Source organism: Cuculus canorus, chromosome 4 (genome assembly GCF_017976375.1).
Source record: "Cuculus canorus isolate bCucCan1 chromosome 4, bCucCan1.pri, whole genome shotgun sequence".
In the NCBI taxonomy this organism is placed as follows: Eukaryota; Metazoa; Chordata; class Aves; order Cuculiformes; family Cuculidae; genus Cuculus; species Cuculus canorus.
This window is the reverse complement of record NC_071404.1, coordinates 41,067,852-41,087,287: the sequence shown is the minus strand read 5'-3', so window position 1 is coordinate 41,087,287 and position 19,436 is coordinate 41,067,852. Positions and strand designations below refer to the sequence as shown.

General features: G+C 41.3%; 1 protein-coding gene across 7 annotated transcripts; it reads right to left on the bottom strand.

Annotated features, from left to right (window-relative positions):
* Positions 1-734: 734 nt before the first annotated feature.
* CBR4 (carbonyl reductase 4) lies at positions 735-13,569 on the bottom strand. Of its 7 annotated transcripts, XR_008449817.1 has the most exons (9): positions 13,439-13,567; positions 13,154-13,224; positions 11,506-11,540; positions 9,690-9,839; positions 9,029-9,149; positions 8,415-8,554; positions 7,696-7,830; positions 7,246-7,397; positions 5,376-5,514 (listed from the first exon to the last, which is right to left on the bottom strand). XR_008449817.1 is itself a non-coding variant. In XM_054066192.1 (8 exons), exons 4-8 carry the CDS (start codon positions 9,829-9,831, stop codon positions 5,336-5,338), a joined length of 714 nt encoding a protein of 237 aa, XP_053922167.1. In that variant the 5' UTR covers positions 9,832-9,839; positions 11,506-11,540; positions 13,154-13,224; positions 13,439-13,569; the 3' UTR covers positions 735-5,335. The 7 variants fall into 7 exon arrangements, 6 of the variants coding, with proteins under 6 accessions (XP_053922167.1, XP_053922163.1, XP_053922162.1 ...); XM_054066192.1 differs by lacking the exon at positions 7,246-7,397 and having other exon boundaries at positions 735-5,514; positions 9,029-9,146; positions 13,439-13,569; XM_054066188.1 differs by lacking the exon at positions 7,246-7,397 and having other exon boundaries at positions 735-5,514; positions 11,506-11,616; positions 13,439-13,564.
* Between the last annotated feature and the right edge of the window lie 5,867 nt (positions 13,570-19,436).

Sequence of the window (19,436 nt, the reverse complement as noted above, 5' to 3'; positions counted from 1 at the left end):
ACCATGCCTTACATCCTCAAATAGCTCAGGATATATGGATTTGCATTTTACAGAACTGGTAACAGCAATGCCACCTATCAATGTTGTATCTACACAGGCAATTCCACTTCCCTAATAGATACATTAATATAATACATAGATACACCAATAGAAAAATGCCTTAGGATAGAGTGCCCTCAGGAGGCCGAAATGAAATCTCTTCGCGGGATATCACTCACTAAGTCGGCACACTCTATGCATCTGCTGCCATAAAAGAAAGTCTGGAAAAGCTGCTTCCCATGACAGCTCCTACTTACAGCTGCAATATTGAAAAAGAGCCTCACTGACATTTTGTGCGTCCTGTGAGAAATTTCTACTGATGATAATCGATTACAGTATGCGCCTCGGGAATAGAAGACAAACAGTGAGTTCACTACAGCAAGTTCTAAGTTACAAACATACTTCTTAAGAGACAAGCAGGAGAAATGGGGCTCCAATGATACTTAATGAAAGATTATAGGAGAGTTTTAGAAAATATAGCAGAAGAAACATCAGACAAATAGAAAGCACATGGTCTCACTTCCAACTAGGAATGGAATGACAGAAACTTTGTATGTCTGGTAAAAGACTTTCCAAAATTGAACTGAGAAATCGTGGTAAGTCAGTCGAGCCCACAGTCCTACTCAAGAACACTCACACGCAAAAAAACCCAAAACTTTTACATACAATTCAGCATAAACACGAGCAGTGCAAGATGTAAAACCCAAACATCTGTTTTTAATCAAGGACAGTGACATAGCAGGCATACCAGAAATATAATGGCAGCAAGACAAATAAGAACAATATTAATACAAAATACATAGGAAAGTCACCAAACTAGTTATCAATATATTAGCTCATCAAATCAAATACAGATTGAATTTCCAGGCCTAGTAAGGTAAAATCTATTGTTAGACAATATTCTTACCAACACACTTAAGATGATGGTAGTAGCTATGACATCCAAGGACTATAAGGGCAGCAATGTAAATGTAATGAAAGACAGCCCTTATCAACATATTGGATAAATGTCATACTGAAGATGTTAAGAGCCCATTTTTTTGTTAAGGTATGTTTTTCATGCACCCAACCAGAGACACCAACTCTGGCTGGGCTCCCAAGGAGCTTGCAAGGCCTGAGTCAAAATGCTGTTTTCCAAGACGGCTTTGTGACGGTAACTTTTACTTCTGCAAGAATACCAGCCAAGTTTACTAACAAAAACAACAGCCCACTACTGAGACTTCCACAAAAAAGGAGCAACGTTAAGGAAATACGCTAAAAATCAAATCAAAAAAATTAAGATTCAATGCCTGATGATAACATATGATTTGATGCACTAAACTTCAGTATGCTCAGACTTTAAGTACACATGCCAAATTAAACCTTCTTTGTGGGGAGGGGGAAGCTGACATAGATTAAGAGCTACTAGAATTAAGTAAACCTTTGTAAAAACAGCAGTCTAGCTTTAGCAGTCAAATGGAATCCATCACTGAATGCAAAATTTCCAGGCAGATCAGAGCATGGAGAGGAACAGTTTACAGAAGTGCATACAGACAAAAGGTACCGTGCCTGACTAGAAGCAGCAGATGATTCAAAATGAAAAGGAAAGTGGTAAGGCCACAGAAAAAAAAAAAACAAGGCCCCAACCTCTAAAGAAAACCCAAAATCAGTTTTTGGCCATGCAGGAACTTGAGCAGAACATCTACACACAACTCCGTGAAGGTTTTATCCCTCAGAGCTAAACATTATAAGACGTTACAGAGGGAAGAGTGACAAATGCTGGGGCTGGGGGCTGCCATACCCTAATTCCCCTAATACTAAAGGAAATTAGGCAATTGCAGTGTGAAACTTCTGTGTTAAAATTAAAATTGCCTCATTATCAAATGACTGGAAGCTGGCAGAGTGACAGCTTTTGGGAGTTTTGTGGGTGGAAGGATCACTTGCTTTTTTAAGAAGAGATTCCAGAGCGGTCCAGGGATGGATTTGCAGACTAACTGTACTTTTCTGTACATAGCAAACTGCCAGAAATTGTTCTAAAGACATGAAAACAACCAGATAAACACACTAAGGGAAGTCCGCATTGCTTTTTCAAATCTAAGCTGTGTTTGATAAAGGTTTTAGAGTTCTTCTAAAGATTAAAAACAGATGAGAGTAAGGAGACCTAATAGAGCATGATTGAAATTCTAAAGAGCATCTGAACCATTTCCTTGCCAAAAGCCATTAAAGATGCTGTCTGTGTTGCTAAGAGAAGCTGTCATATCAGTAAATTATGTAAAGATAGAAGAGAAAGGGTATGAAATGACAGCTGTTCTTTCCTAAGGACATGGATTGCCAAGAGAAAACCACAGGCACCTGTGTTGGGGCTAGCAAATTACAATCCACACATAAGAATTCCGAGACAGCAATTTCTGTTATTCCAATAATGCTGAGTTACTCAAAATAATAAAGGAATGAGGGGATTAAATGAAAAGCTACAGAATAATTTCACTAAGGAAATGGCGTTAAAACCAGCAGACTGAAATCCCTGTAGATAAATGAGAGCAATTCAAACTGAGGGGGGGGGGAAGAAAAAAAAAATCAGTCTTAAATAAATATAAAAAGAAATGGGCTCCAAGATGATTGTTGATTTCAGGACTGAGTTATTGTTCTTATGTAACACCTGAAAACCTAAATGTAAAGGTGAGGAAAAGGCAGAAAAATTAGGCATTACTTCTGGAAGTAATATAAAACAAAACACAAAACATTCTGGGTGGTTTTTTTTTTTTTAGATAAATCCACAGTGAATACCATGAGCTCTTCCACCTGCTCCTTCCTCCTTAAGAAACTAAAAAAGCAAATGACAACAAAGATGACTTAAGACACAAAAGAGCTTTCCAGCAACAAGCAACTAAAACAAATATGACTTTTCAGTTTGAAACAGAAACAACTGAGGCAGGCAGGATTCGATGGAGATCAACAAATTCAAGAGCAATGTAGAGAAATCACAAGAGGGTTGTTGTGACGCATCATTGAATAGTAAGAACTCACAGGCTTCAACCAGAGGTATCAAATGGCAGATGCAAACATATCAATCACAAATTGCTGGAGGTACAGAAGTCTCCTAAGGAGGCATCACCCTACACTTGATCTGCTACCTACGTTACATATTTGCTGCTTCTGCTGTCCAAGGCATCACACCAGGCCAGACTGAACCCTAGTCTGACAGATAGTCCTTCTTAGAGTGCACATACACAGTAAATGCTGAAATGGATTACTGTTTTTAACTAGTTTTCAGTTCTAATTCACCAGTTTGAAGAAAAGGGTAAAAAAAGGTCTTTTAAAAGTATGACTTCAAGGCTACCAACACTTCAGCCTAGTCCTATAGCAACAGCAAAAACATTGTATTACAACGTTTTAAAAAAAGTTACTTAGCAGCATCCTGAGATTCATCTGAGGGCGTTATTCCCGGTTTTAATCATAAATAAAAACTAAAAAGTGCCATAGCTAACACTTAACAGTTCCTTTGCTCAATAAAATAAGAAATAATAATAATTAAGGTCGGAACTCACTAAGAGGAAATTATTTTTAGTCTCTTAGTTTTGGCTCCTGGTCAAGATATGTCACATAGGCTTTGCCTGCAAAATAGTAAGGACAGGTATGGGCAGCAGCCAAGTTACTGACATATTACTACTTGACTAGTAAAAATGGCAGTACCAGCTGTTCTTCCTCTTCTTCAGTGCCCTTGGAAAAAAAATCATTTATTCTCCGGCCAATTCCTATCAAAGAGAAACATAATGAGCTATTATATTTCTGGTGCAAATATACATATGATGTGTAACTTCTCACAGCAATGACCACCACCTCTCCACAGAGAAATCACAGTAAGATAAGGATTCCTGAAAGGACTACCTTTAGTGGCATTTCATATTCCAACGTGAGGAACACAACAAACTGTAAAATCCCCTGAATATACAATAGTTCACTGTATTATTTTTCAATATGTACCTATGAGAAGCTTGAACATGCACTGTTTTCTGGCATAAAGACAAAATTTCTCAGCTGCACAAATGAAGAAAATTTCAGGCTTTAAAGATTCAAAGTTATCATTGGTGAAATCTCTTCATTCTGTACTTCAGTTTGTGCCAAGACGGGAAGTAATTTCAAAAGCTGAATCAACACCTGGATCATGATGCAATGAACACTGGAGCTAAGTAGTGAAGGTCCTAAGCCACATCCATACTTTTCTTTGAAAATGACAAAAACATCAATTACCAAAAATTACTTGATCTCAATAGAAAAGCCTGAGGTCAAATCGTTTGGTAATTTTTTAGCAAGAGAGGAACACATAGGATAGTTTACAGAGCTGAATAATTACTCTGCTTCAAATGCTGCTCTGAAAAAAATAAATGGCTATCTTATTGATTATACATACGAATCAAAGAGCATCAACATAACACAGTTGAACTGAGTGTTCAATAGAGCAATATACCTTGACTTCACACTCTGGAAGTGACAGGTGTTTTCTGAACATCTACTGAGTCAGTGAAAATGTTCTCCTTACCTTTTAGCAAGGCTCACAATGGTACTGTTCATCATTGTATGTGCCGCTCAGACTCAGAATATTACAGAATTAGCAACTCCCGTGACCAATCAACACTTCAACATATGCATGCAAGTGCTACTGGATTAAAGGAGTTAATTCAAGAAGGGAACTGAGCAGGCTTTGTCTTTCCAAAACCACATTGCGTATAATTAAACCTCCTAAAGGCAATTCAGGTGTGCTGAAGATCTAGAAGCTCCTAACTTTGTAGTGTTAGACACAAACAAAACAAACCCAAAGGAAACTCCTTGCCACTTTGTAGTGACTAACTGATAAGAATAAAGACATTACACAGTTCACAGTCTTCGCCTTACATGAAAAACTTGTTGCAATCACACCTGCCAACCAATCAACATGGCTCCACACTTTATTAACCTTTGTGTAATGTGATCATTTGAATAAAATCTCCACTTTATCCCAAGTTGGAAAACATTACTTTATAAAAATACAGTGCTTTAAAAATGTACCAGCATGTCATTTAGAACTATCACCATCACAAAACCAGGTCTTTTTCAAACTGTTACATACACAGACTTCATTATATGCAATGGACTCTTTCAGGTGTCTAAACATAACACACTGCACTTTGCCACTGCTGAATTTCTCCTCTGACTAAATAATACCAAGCCATTTGCATACATGAATCCTCAATTAATTTCCACCACCTCTCCTTTAATTAGTATCTATTTATATATTACTATCGTGACATTTAAGCAGGTACTTCATGCAAAATAGTATTTAAGTCATAAGTTGCAAGCCTCCATCTACAACTAGAGTACTCCCTGTAACATAAGGGGACTCTAGAAGAAAGAAAACAGCTTGCGCAACTTCACAAGGCTCTCCAAATCGTCCAAGGAGAATTGCTTTCTTCAACTCATCTTCTTTCAAATGAGCAGTCATCTCTGTGCGAATGAAGCCTGAGAGAGGAGAGAAATTTGAAGGGTTATCTAATCTTCAACTAAATTCCTCCAGCAGATTCTGCCTGGAATCCTCTAAACTGAAATCTACTCCCAGAGTTCAGCACCAAGTACCATTCTTCAAAGACTCAGAAGTCAGTCTGCATCATTTTACAGCTTAGACCAGATTTTCACCTAAGCAATAAAATGCCTTCCGGCTTTGGAAGCACTGATGTAATTGTACAATCATAGAATCACTAGGATGAAAGGGACCCACTGGGTTATCGAGTCCAACCATTCCTAACAATCCCTAAACCATGCTCCTCATCACCTCATCCACCCGTCCCTTAAACACCTCCAGGGAAGGTGACTCCACCACCTCCCTGGGCGGCCTATTCCCGTGCCCAGTGACCCTTTCCGTGAAAAATTTTTTCCTGACGTCAATTTCCCCTGGTGGAGCTTGAGGCCATTCCCCCTTGTCCTGTCCCCTGTCACTTGGGAGAAAAGGCCAGCTCCCTCCTCTCCACAACCTCATTTCAGGTAGTTGTAGAGAGCAATAAGGGCTCCCCTCAGCCTCCTCTTCTCCAGGCTAAACAACCCCAGCTCTCTCAGCCACTCCTCGTAAGACTTGTTCTCCAGCCCCCTCACCAGCTTTGTTGCTCTTCTCTGGACATGCTCCAGAGCCTCAACATCCTTCTTGTGGTGAGGGGCCCAGAACTGAACACAGTACTCAAGGTGTGGTCTCACCAGTGCCGAGCACAGAGGGAGGATAACCTCCCTGGTCCTGCTCATCACGCCGTTTCTGATACAAGCCAAGATGCCATTGGCCTTCTTGGCCACCTGGGCACACTGCTGGCTCATGTTTTGTTGGCTGTCAACCAACACCCCCAGGTCCTGCTCCTCTAGGCAGCTTTCCAGCCAGACTTCTCCTAGTCTGTAGCACTGCATAGGATTGTTATGCCCCAAGTGCAGGACCCGGCATTTGGCCTTGTTAAACCTCATACCATTTGTCTCAGCCCAGTGGTCCAGCCAGTTCAGATCCCTTTGAAGAATCTCCCTACCCTCCAGCAGATCCATGCTTCACCCAGCTTAGTGTCATCTGCAAACTTGCTAAGGGTACACTCAATGCCTTCATCCAGGTCATTGATAAACACATTGAACAGAGCTGGACCCAAATAACCAAAATGCAGAGATCTACAGAAGTCCATTAACAAACAAAGGGTTACTAAACTTCCATCCCAAAACCATACTTCATATCACTTTTCTGAAAACAAAATATAGTTATGTCACCAAAGCATTCCCAATAAAACCACGATTATGAGATCTCTGGGAAGAAATCCCTACAGCTTGCAAATGCTTCCTTTATACTTTAGAACTTGTGACAGCACTTGCATAGTTTCTATTACAGCACTCATTTGAAGAGTATTTGACAGTTTTGAAGGACATTTCTTTACATTTTTCAGTTATCTGATATTCAGTTTTCCCACTGCTGCATTTCTCTTCACATAAGCTGCAGCTTCATAAAAACCTGATCTTATCTGCTTTCTACCTGCCACCAAGAAGGGAAAGTACTGCCTAATTCACAAGCTGAACTGGTTCATGTAGAGGTCTGAAAGGCATTAGAGCTAGCGCAAAGTGAGCAGCTACGAGGGGAAAAAGTCAGAAAAGACAGAAGGATTTGTCCTTAAGGGTTATTGTTTGCTTGAACTGGATTGCCTTGTGAAATCACAGCCTTATCTTCACAGAACTTACTTTCAAGACTCCCTCCTTATACTACAGGGCTAGACAGGGATGCTTTCACGCCAGCTTCTCATGGTCTTTCATGTTTCTCTAACAACAAATAAGCGTTCTCTAGCAGGAGGCAAGGGTAGATGTCTGTATATAATTAGTTCTAATCCTTCCATCTGCAAGGACAGCAGGGTTTGAAGGAGGAACAAAGAAAAACACATATTTGTTATGTGATAATGGATAAAGGAACAGGTAGACACATTTTTCCCTATTTCTCAATATTCTCTTAAATAGACTGAAGGTTTTATAGAAGAAAGTGTTATACTTCAAACTGAAAAAAAAGAAATTGAAAAGTTCACTAACAAAATTTGAAGTAAATTAAAGCAATTTGTCTTAAGTTACTTTCAGAGTACAGCAACTATCCAGCAGTCTTGCTATCACTATTGCAATAGTAGGAGCTTCCGAAAAACTAACCTGGAGCAACCACGTTGACTCGAATTTGCTTTTTTGCTACTTCTTTAGCAAGAGAGCGTGAAAATCCAACTAATCCTGCTTTGCTAGCACTGTATACACTTTGACCAGAGTTGCCTTTAAGTCCTACAACGCTTCCTAAAATAAAGAAACATCAAAGAGAAGATTAAATAGCTAATTTGAAACCTTGCACTGGCATTATCATTTTAGTTTTATATTTGGAATGGAAGATGAGATTACAAAAAAAGGAATTAAAAGTGTATTATGAAATGTACTTCATAGCCTACTGCTGAGATAAGTGAATCCCTCCAATTATCTGTGATTTTTGTGGAATTCATATATCCGTGACCAATAAGCAGCAGTAAAATGAAGAGTTTTCTAGAAATATATCCTTGAACAGAAAAAACCCACAATTGCACCTATTTGATTCTTAACTTATAACCAGCTGCTGGTAGATTTAGCTACTGAAAAAGCTAATAAAGAACGGTAATTTTTTTTTAAATGAACTATAAACTCTGACATTTATTACTGAAACAAGATGGTTTTACATTTAGAAGTTGCTGAAATTACACAAAAGAATAAGCATTTACAAAGAAATGCTAAGTAGAAAATGTCCAAATACAAAGAAAACAGTCAATTTTAACAATTAACAACATGACATCTACTAAACCTTTCTGGGAAACCTCTACATAGAACTCCACTGTATCAGACAAGCAACTTACCTATATTGACAATAGCACCTCCTTGCTGATGTTGAATCATGCTTTTTACAGCAGCTTTGCATGTCAACATTGTTCCCAAAAGGTTGGTGTGAATCTGGGTTATCATATCTTCAGTTTTCGTTCTCAGTAACAAACCATCCCTGACAAACAGAAAAGAAAACCCGAAGGAACTCAAGGAACAACTCCAATCACTACCTTACTCATAACAGAAAATGACTGATGAACAGAATATTAATGGAGATTTACATGGTTTTATACATTCTAACATTCAAAACAATGACATTCCAAGGACCACACAGCTAGAAAAAAAAGAGTTAGCTGTGCCTTTGGCAACAAAGCTTCCTTTGTAGGTTACCAAGCACTCTTTTGGACCATTTCAGGGGGAAGAATTAGAAGAAAGGGAAGCAGAGAGGGAACTAACAAACTTCAATTGCAAAAACTACAGTAAAAACTCTATCATCTATTAGAACTTTACTGTCATCAGGGACAAAATATCAGTATTGTTTTCAGATGTACTCATTAACAATGCTCTTACTAAATATAAAAGCCATTAGCACTTTACAATAAGATGCTGTCGTCTAAAATTACATATTGTCTTGCAATGAATAACTAACCTGTTGATCCCAGCTGCATTAACCAAGTAGTTAATAGGACCTAATTTCCTCTGCATCTCCTCAAAAGCATTTTGGACTTCTTGTTCACTGGATACATCACAGCTTAGTGCCAAATGTCCTGCTATATTGAAATAAATGCAAATCATAATAACAGTAAAAGATGGCAAAATTTCTTCAGAATATATCAACTAAATTGCAAAAGCAGATGTTGAACTAGTTATATTTTGAGGAATCCATTTAATCTCCAAAGGATTAAATAAGGACAATTTTCAAGTATAGTACTGAGTAGTCATGGGACAATTTCTTGTTTTATATTTTTGGCCTTTCAAAATTGAAAGTTTAGCATCAGCAGACAGGTCTCAGTCCTGGCTTGGTCAGGAGCCAAAGATGACTCAATTCATACCACCTCCCTCTGGTGACCCTGAACAATTCCTCTCATCTTACAATTCATGTATCTTCGACATGTCTTTTAACATACTTAACTTTCACAACAAATATTGTGAAAACAGAATTGCACTAATATAGCTTTTCTTTCAAATTTCTCAGCCTTTATTTTCATTTTCATCGAGTTAAACAATGATGTTTATTTAACCACTCACTACTTTCACAAGTTACCTAAACACTGGACAGTGAAGAAGCAATTGCAAAGCAGCATACATACCACCAAGACTACGTGCAGTGGTTTGGGCTACTTCCAGATTTCTAGCAATAATCGCCAGGCGGCAGCCTTTCTGTGCCAGTAATTCTGCAACAGCTTTTCCTATTCCTCGGGATCCTCCAAAAATGGCGCAAACCTTGCCCATCTTCAAAACTAATTCACAAATTGCAAACAAATCCATGAACTTCAGGTCAAAGCAAAAGAATAACCACTGTTCATGTCAACATCTCAGCCCTTACTAGTTTGTAGCCTTTTGTAGTATCAGATTATAGAATTAGTGATCTGTTAACTTTTTATTCACAAGTAAATACTTGAACTAAATGAGACACCACTTCTACACATGCAAGTTATTTCTTCAAGAAAAAAATTACGCATGTAATCTAGCATCTCAATACTAGTGTTATGATAACTCCTATTCAGTTAATGAAATGCAATATATATATCTATAGGCTATAATGTATCATTCAGCTGTTTATTCAAAGCCAATGTAGCAGCTGCAATTATACTGTTCTTGCAAGCACCCATCTTGTCCTAAAGTCACTGAGACCCAAAGTCTCACGCTGTCCTAAGTATATTGTGTGGACATCCACATTGCAAATATCACTGAGCATTATTTGATACTGTTCTACTTACGTTTAAATTACATTACACAATCCTACATTTTAACACTAACCCTAGAGGTTTTTGTTTCTGCTTTTGAAGAAAAAAAGGGGAAAAAAGCTTCTTGAAATATGGAATTATTCTGAAATTTAGATATTTAGGGAAGAGCGTAAGAAAAAAGTACTTCTGCAGAATGTCCTTTTATTCTGCAGCCTCTAGAAAGCAATCAGCTGTTCTGGGATTTCCTGTGGAGCCAGAGGCAGAATCCAAGCAATAGTAATGAAGCTCTTTTCCGTACATTTGAATACTTTTTGAACCCAATTATACTTCGCCTCCATAACATCCTGAGGCAATGAGTTCCATTATTTGTGAAAAAGTGCTTCCTTTTGTTCATAATTTGCCTTCTGATTAGATAATACTATGCATTTCTCCTCACATCTTCCCCTTACTGTTCCTAACTTCAGAGTCTATTCTTCTGTTATTTTACCCTCCCCCTATATCCTCCTTCAAGCTGCTTTTGAAGAAAAAAAGGGAAAAAAAGCTTCTTGAAATATGGAATTATTCTGAAATTTAAATATTTAGGGAAGAGCGTAAGAAAAAAGTACTTCTGCAGAATGTCCTTTTATTCTGCAGCCTCTAGAAAGCAATCAGCTGTTCTGGGATTTCCTGTGGAGCCAGAGGCAGAATCTAAGCAATAGTAATGAAGCTCTTTTCCGTACATTTGAATACTTTTTGAACCCAATTATACTTCGCCTCCATAACATCCTGAGGCAATGAGTTCCATTATTTGTGAAAAAGTGCTTCCTTTTGTTCATAATCTGCCTTCTGATTAGATAATACTATGCATTTCTCCTCACATCTTCCCCTTACTGTTCCTAACTTCAGAGTCTATTCTTCTGTTATTTTACCCACCCCCTATATCCTCCTTCAAGTCTATTTAGTTACTGTTATACATATGGAATACATTCTGTACCTCACTAAAGACTATACAAGCTCTTAACCCTGCCACCATACTCTTTGTCTTACTTAGGTCTATTATACCCTTTTTGATGCGTGATAACCAGAAAAGTGCCAGAAGAGCACACATTGCTAAGCATACAAGGAGACCATAAGCTCAAATAACGGCATAATGATTTCAGTCTTCTGTGACAGGGCCCAAAAGAGCAGAGGGTTTCCTTTTCTGTAACAAAGAAAGCATAAGTGCTTGAAATCAACCCACCTGTCTGCCTCCACTGGCAAGTAGAAATCAGCTTCCTAAAAGTAGGAAGAAGATTAAATATCTGCACCGCATGTGGCAGCCCTTTCGATAGAACACGTACAAAAAGATGTCCTGCATGAAGACAACTCCTTAGTGATAAAACAGGGCACCACTGCCTCAACAGAAAGACAAATCTTTCGAGTAGTCTTCATTAGGTAGCTGGATTGGAAGACATGGAATCAAGAGGTCTTGCACCCCAGTAGCTACAGCTCTTACTATCTTTGCAGGCTAAAGGAACAGCCCACTCACTTGTATTTTGATGAGAGTTTTTATGTCTGAAACAAAGTCTCAGGCTACCTTCCCCATCATAACTGATCTCGTCATTTACCAAATTACCATACCAACTCTTAGGAGTTCTTGCCTACTTGTTCCAGCAATGTTGTACTAGGATTCCCTCCTTCATAGTTTGTTCTTACCAACGCTGAGCATACCTACTCTCTTATTTTCCATTTGAAACATGGAATAATATAGATTAGGAGGGATCTCTGGAAGTTGTCTTGTCCAACTCCTTCACTCCTAACCAATGTCAAGTGAACAATTTTATAACAGTTTATAAACGCTGTCAGACCTGTATGTATTGTCCAAGTAATTCAGAATGTGCTTAGCTACACAGGAGCCAAATAGGTGTCTGTGGGGAAACAACTTCTTTAAAACATCCTATTCGACCCTTCCTAGCCTCTGTGAGAAAGGAAAAAACCTTGGATCACCACCATTTTGGATGGATCTACCATTCTCAGAAAGAACAGATCAAGTCCCTTGTGTGCTAACCAGGCATTTACAGGGGGAGCACAATTCAACGGTGTTTTCAGACAGAATCACAGAATGACCCAAGCTGGAAGGGACCCACAAGGACCATTGAGTCCAACTCCTGTCCCTGCACAGGACAACCTCAAAATCCATACTATGTGTCTGAGGGTGTTGTCCAAATACTTCTGGAATATTGTCAGGCTTGGTGCCGTGACTGCTTCCCTGGGGAGCCTGTTCCAGCACTCCACCACCTTTTAAGTGAAGAACCTTAGCCAAACTAAACCTCCCCTGGCACACCTTCCTGCCATTCACAGAATCATAGAATAGTTTGGGTTGGAAGGGACCTTAAGGTGATCTAGGTCCAACCCCCCTGCCATGGGCAGGGACATCCCACTAGATCAGGCTGCCCAAGGCCCCATCCAACCTGGCCCTGAACACCTCCAGGGATGGGACCGCCACAACTTCCCTGGGCAACCTGTGCCAGTGCCTCACCACTCTCATGGTGAAGGAATTCTTCCTTATATCAAACCTAAACCTGTCCCTCTCCAGTTTATACCCGTTCCCCCATGTCCTATCACTACATGCCTTTATGAACAGTCCCTCTCCAGCTTTTTTGTAGCCCTTTCAGGTACTGGAAGGTCGCTATAAGGTCTCCCCGCAGCCTTCTCTTCTCCGGGCTGAACAACCTCAACTTTTTCAACCTCATTCCCTCAGATCCTATCACTGGTCACCAGAGAGAAGAGACCAGCCCCTGCTCCTCCTCCTCCCCCAGTGAGGAAGCGGTAAACTGCTACGAGGTCCCCCCTCAGCGTCCCCTTCTCCGGGCTGAGCAGACCAAGCGACTTCATCCTTCCCCTCTCACCCTTCACCAACTTTGTGGCTTCCTCTGTGTTTCAGCACAACAGAGCCATACAGATCCTTCGGAGCTGTGACCTGGGAAAGGAAAAACCCCGCATCAGGGAGCAACGATCCCATTCAGCCTGGCCAAACGGGAAAAGCTGCCCCTCCACCCCGCCCCGCCTACGCCACCTTTGCCCCCCGCCCGCAGCGCTTCGAGCGGGGACACAGGGAGCGCCCCGAGCCGCCGCATCCCGCCAGGACACCTCCTCTCCCCGCCCGCGCAGCCCTTCTTTCCCTCTCAGCGAACCTCCTTTCTCCTCCCCGCCTTCCCTGCGCTCCCAGCAGCCTCCTCCGACCCGCGGCGCAGGGAAGGAGGCTGGGAAGGGGGGTGGGAGGGCTCGGGGCCGGGCCGCAGGTGGAGCCGCCAAGGGGCGGGGGCGCTGGCTGGGCGCGCGCCCGCCCGCTCCGCCCATTCATCACGTGGAGCGTCGGCGCGCGCGCTCCCGCCCCGCCCATCGTGGGATTGGGGGAGGAGGGGGGGAGGGCAGGGGCGGTGCTGCCTCCGTGGCGGCGCGGGCGCTCCTCCCTCCTACCAACCGCGGGGTCGAGGGGAGCGGGAACTGATCTCCCGCTTTCCCAGCAGCGTTGTGTTTGCTTTCCTTAGGGAGGCGCTTTTCCTCCCCCGATACAAGATGCTATTACAAAAAAAAAAAAAAAAAAAAAAGAGAAAGCAGAATTATAGAGTCATAGGATCATAGAATCACTAGGCTGGAAAAGACCTCTTGGATCATCGAATCCAACCATTCCTGTCTGCTACTAAGCCATGTCCCTGAGCACCTCATCTACCCATCTTTTAAATACCTCCAGGAGTGGTGACTCCACCACTTCCCTGGGCAGCCTCTGCCAGTGCCCCATGACCCTTTCTGTGGAAAACGTTTTACTGATGTCCAGCCTGAACTTCCCCTGGTGGAGCTTGAGGCCATTCCCTTTTGTCTTATCACCTGTCACTTGGGAGAAAAGACCCACACCTTCCTCTCCACAATCTCCTTTCAGGTAGTTGTAGAGAGCAATAAGGGCTCCCCTCAGCCTCCTCTTCTCCAGGCTAAACAACCCCAGCTCTCTCAGCCACTCCTCGTAAGACTTGTTCTCCAGCCCCCTCACCAGCTTTGTTGCTCTTTGGACACACTCCAGAGCCTCAACATCCTTCTTGTGGTGAGGGGCCCAGAACTGAACACAGTACTCAAGGTGCGGTCTCACCAGTGCTGAGTGCAGGGGGAGCATAACCTCCCTGGTCCTGCTGGTCACACCATTTCTGATACAAGCCAAGACGCCATTGGCCTTCTTGGCCACCTGGGCACACTGCTGGCTCATGTTCAGTTGGCTGTCAATCATTACCCCAGGTCCTTCTCCTCCGTGCAGCTTTCCAGCCACTCTTCCCCCAGTCTGTAGCACTCCATGGGGTTGTTGGGCCCCAAGTGCAGGACCCGGCCTTTGGCTTTGTTAAACCTCATGCCATTGGTCTCAGCCCAGCAGTCCAGCCTGTTCAGATCCCTTTGCAGAGCCTCCCTACCCTCCAGTAGATCCACACTTCCTCCCAGCTTAGTGTCATCTGCAATCTTGCTAAGGGTGCATTCAGTCCCCTCATCCAGATCATTGATAAAGACATTGAACATTGCTGGACCCAGCACTGAGCCCTGGGGGACACCACTTGTAACTGGCCTCCATTTACCGCAACTCTTTGGGCCCGGACATCCAACCAGTTTTCCACCCAGGAGAGTGTGCGCCTGTCCAGGCCAGAGAATGACAGTTTCCTAAGCAGTATGCTGTGAGAAACTGTGTCAAAGCCTTTACTCAAGTCCAAGAAGACTATATCCACAGCCTTTCCCTCATCCAGTAAGCGGGTCACCTCGTCATCAAAGGTGACCAGGTTAGTTTGGCAGGAATATTTTGATTTAAGCTTCATCCAAGCCATTGCGTTTTTTGAAAGTTGACACAAAATGTGGAAGGGACTCAACAAGAATCATTGAGACCAACTCCGATACCTGCATAGGACAACTCCAAAATTCACACCACGTGTTTGAGGGTGTTGTCCGAATGCTTCCTGTCAGGCTTGATGCCGTTGCTGCTTGATGCCGTGGAAAACGCCAAACTCAATGCCAATTTGATTATTAAGCAGGCATTGGACACAGAGGGCATCATTTCACCCAATGTGTGTCACCAATGAGGCTCATTACAGGACTTTTATACTGGTTAAACATACATATTCATATAGATTGTGAAAAATGCTGGTTACATATTTGGGAAATATTGGTTAAACATACATAGAACTCTTATCATATCACCCACTCTTGAATGTACATCACAGTTCCTTTGTGTCTTCAGAATCCTCTGATGCTCCTTATCTTACCTCTTTCCTCATTGTGTCCTCTCGGTGAACTCAGGTCTGTCCTTTGTTCCTGTGCGGGGACTGTTCTTGTTTCAACTAGTAGACAAGTTAAACTCCTGTTACAATCACATTCTTTCTTACAGCAAGCTGGCCAAGATTTGATTCTTATTATTCTTATTATTCTTAATGATTTATTCCTTCCTTCATGCTTCCCTGGGGAACCTGTTCCAGCACTCCACCACCCTCTGAGTGAAGAACCTTTTCCTAATATCCAACCTAGACCTCCCCTGGCACTTCTTCCTGCCATTCCCTCTGAGACCATGGTTTTCTTTATGGCATTTTCTTTCAAACAGTGTTTTTCCAGACACTATCATTTCTCAAAGACAGTGTCTTGTGTTCAGTATGATCTGTGCTGAACAGATGTGTCTTCTTCTATAATCACCTCTGTTTGCAGAGTTTCCCTCTCTAAAATGCAAGTCAGAGAGAGAACTGGCTCCAAAGCTCCAATTAGTAGACATTTGGCTGCTGTGAATTTTTTATAACAACATTAAAATTAGTCCTTGGAAAGTAACAGAATATGCATGAGATTTCTGGGAAAATGCATACATCTGCATGTAAGCGGGAAACATTCTGTAACCAGCGCTTGTCTCATTACACATGATTGATGAAAATCATTCCCTCATGTATCCAGCACTATTAAAGGATGCTCTTGGAGAGTTTGCTCTTGGACGAGTTGGGTGCTCTTGGAGAGTTTATTTGCTGGCATTTTTGGTATCACCCCAACATGGTGATGTTTCAGCTCTGAACCGAAGGCAAGCATCAAGAGATGTGGGAATGAAAGAAACCACCTGCTTATGGAAGCCATTCATCCTGGTAACAGCGAGAATGGGAGCTGGGAGGTGCTGATGTGTAGGCTGCGCCCTCTGAGTCAGCGTCGCAGCCTGGGCAAAGCAAAGCTGCCGTGGTGCAGTGGTCACTGCTTGGCGAGAGGGAGCCTGGCTTTGGCAGGGCCACCATCACAGCATCCACAAGCAGAATGGGTTTCAGCCCTGCGTGCTCCTCTCTACTCCTCAGAGTTCACCCATGAGTCCGACCTTCTGCCTTCCTTTCATGCTCTGAAGTTTTAAACTGTTTTTTATATCTAAGTATCACCACAACATCCATCTGAGCCACTTGTCCCATGCGTCTCGCCTAGCCCCGGTACTCATGGCCAGAGTTTATATGGGGCATGAAGTAGCTGCCACACCCTGAGCTGCAGCTCTCTGTCCTGTCCTTGTTTCCCCCTCCATGTACAAGAGGGTGTTTCATGTGTAGATATGTACAAGCAGATGAACAAGGATTTTGTCTTTTTGATTTTCACATTTCCTTTCCCCTGAATCCCTAGGCATCACTATATCAGTAGAATTAAATCAGAAACGTTTAAAGGTAGCTAAACACAAAATACAGAAACACTTGTTAGAGTTCCTGTTTACTAACCAAAATAAACTTCATGATGTGCAATTCAACTAATATAAAAACCTGCTATGTTTTAACAATAACGCTGTTAACATTTATGTCTGATGATATGCGGGAGAGGTTCCTGCGGAGTCTAAAGTCACAAATACTGAGTAAACTTTTTCACCTGAGCAGAATAAAACCAATCACAATTAGCTATATGAATACACTTCGAATTTTTTTTCTTTGAGAAAAATTATTATTAAAAGGTACCACAAAGTAACAAGTGTCAAAATCACACGGGAGTTTCTATGAGCTCAGCAGGAGTGCAACCTTGTACAGTTCTTGCCTTTGACTTGAAGGCTGTTATTCAGGATTTCAGATTATAAATGTTCCCAGCTGTAGAGGGTTTAATAGCATTACCTGTATTCATGTAGGATTCTTTTTCCATGGATCATTCTTTACACAGAGAAAGAAAAACAGATTTAGGCATTCCTAAACAGATGAACATCTGTTATGCAAAAGCTGTTATGCAAAATTAGTTTCTTTCAGCAAATACATCGCAAGCTGGTCCTGTTTTCAAAAAAGTAAATGAGATTTTATGATGCAACGACATTTCCAAATATGCTGTATTCTGAAAAGCCAGAGCTCCCAATGATAAATAAGAAAAGGCAAAGGGAGCTGAGACTGACTCTGAGTAGTCTCTCACCAAGACTTTTTAGTTTCTAGCATAACTAAGAATCAGGAATCACAGGGGAATATTATGGCTTTTTCTTCAAGCGATACATGTAAGTAAAGTATGAATTGAATAATTTGTGATTGTCCTTAGTATGGCATGTTTTTTAAAGACGGGGATAGTGTACAGAGAATAACTTTGAGCACCATATGGTACAAGGACAAGACTAGGCAGATTTTATGTGAAAATCATATTAATAATTATGACTTTAACCTATTTGTGACCTGTGTCCTCATCCAGAGAGCTGACCTAACCCTGTAAGAACGTTAAAGAAAAGCTGATCTTTGCTGTACACTGCTAGCACTTTGCTGATACAAGAGTAAGCACAAGTACTGTATTTTTTTTTAAATTGTGTTGTAGTAGACAAAGTAAAATATCCTTTTTGAAAGTTCAGACAAGATTTCTGTTCAATTCTTGCTCATTAACTGATTGTTTAAAACAAAATGTTCATTCACTGGCCAGAGTGACATTAGCCTTTTTCCTCTGGATTCCTGGTTAAACTATGAGAACAGAGTCTAAGCAAATTTCATCTGAGCCAGTTTATTCACACTATTTTCCCATTAAAGCAAGACAAGCTACTAGAGTCCAAGAGAGAAATCAGTGTTGTACTGAGTACCTGCCTTTCTAGGGGAGAGCAGCTGATAAATGAGTGTGATCTGAAAGACCTGCTCCAGCCATCATCTCCAAATCTATAACAGCTAGCTCAATACTGGCTGTTATTATGTCTGGCTTACTATTAATGTGGAACTATAAGCTAATAATTCTTGTATGGCTCTCTATGTGGCCATATATACTTGTACACACATTTGGAACTTGTTCTCAATATACAAAATGACGCAGCTTCTTTCCTGAAGCCTAATGCATTCAGGCATTAAAAACACTCTTCCTAAGAGAGCTTTTTATTCTTTTCTTAAAATGTTCCAATCGTTCTCCCACATAACTCAGATACTGCTTTCAAGTAAGCATTTCTCTATTAACAGGGGAAAAGCACAACATCCTCAAACAGGAAAAGATATTTAATGTATCTAAAAGCATAATATGCAAATCAAAGCATAACATCACAGAACAGGGGCCATTAGCCAGTACTGTATCTTAAGTCTCCTGTATTAGCTCTTCTAAATTCCTCTTGGTTTTGGATTTGCACCTAGATTTACAAAGGAACTTGAGTACTAATCACTGGTCCCCAAATCTGTGGTCTCTTAAATTTGTCTCTGCTGGGAGACAAATGTGAGAGAGTCACCCTGCTCAAAGGTCCAGCAGTATTTTCATACTGTTCCCTGTACTGCTTGCAAAAACATACCAACCGTGTTATATGGGTTTTGTGTAAGGCCTGAGACAAAGCAACTGGAGAACTGACTGCAAGTACGAGTCACTCCCATTTCAAACAAAAGCCTGCTGGCTGGAGCTCTCAGCTGAAATAAAACCTGTTTTCAAATCTTCTGTCTTAATGGAAACATGGACACCGACAGTTTCTCACAATTGAACAAGACTGTCATAAACACAGTCTGAAGCAGTTTCAGTTTATAGGAACAACAACAAAAAACTGAAGTGAGCCACAGAGATGATTACTGTCTAGAGATGTAAGAGCTTGGGGATTAAGCACCTGTTGAAATCAACAGTTGAATGAAGAAACTATTTTTCTTTTCAGCCAGCATATTAAAAATGACCTCTCTAGGTTAAGCATCTGATGATGAGGGCGTATCTGGGATACAGTAGTTGTGGACTTACAAACTCTTCACCGGCTTAATT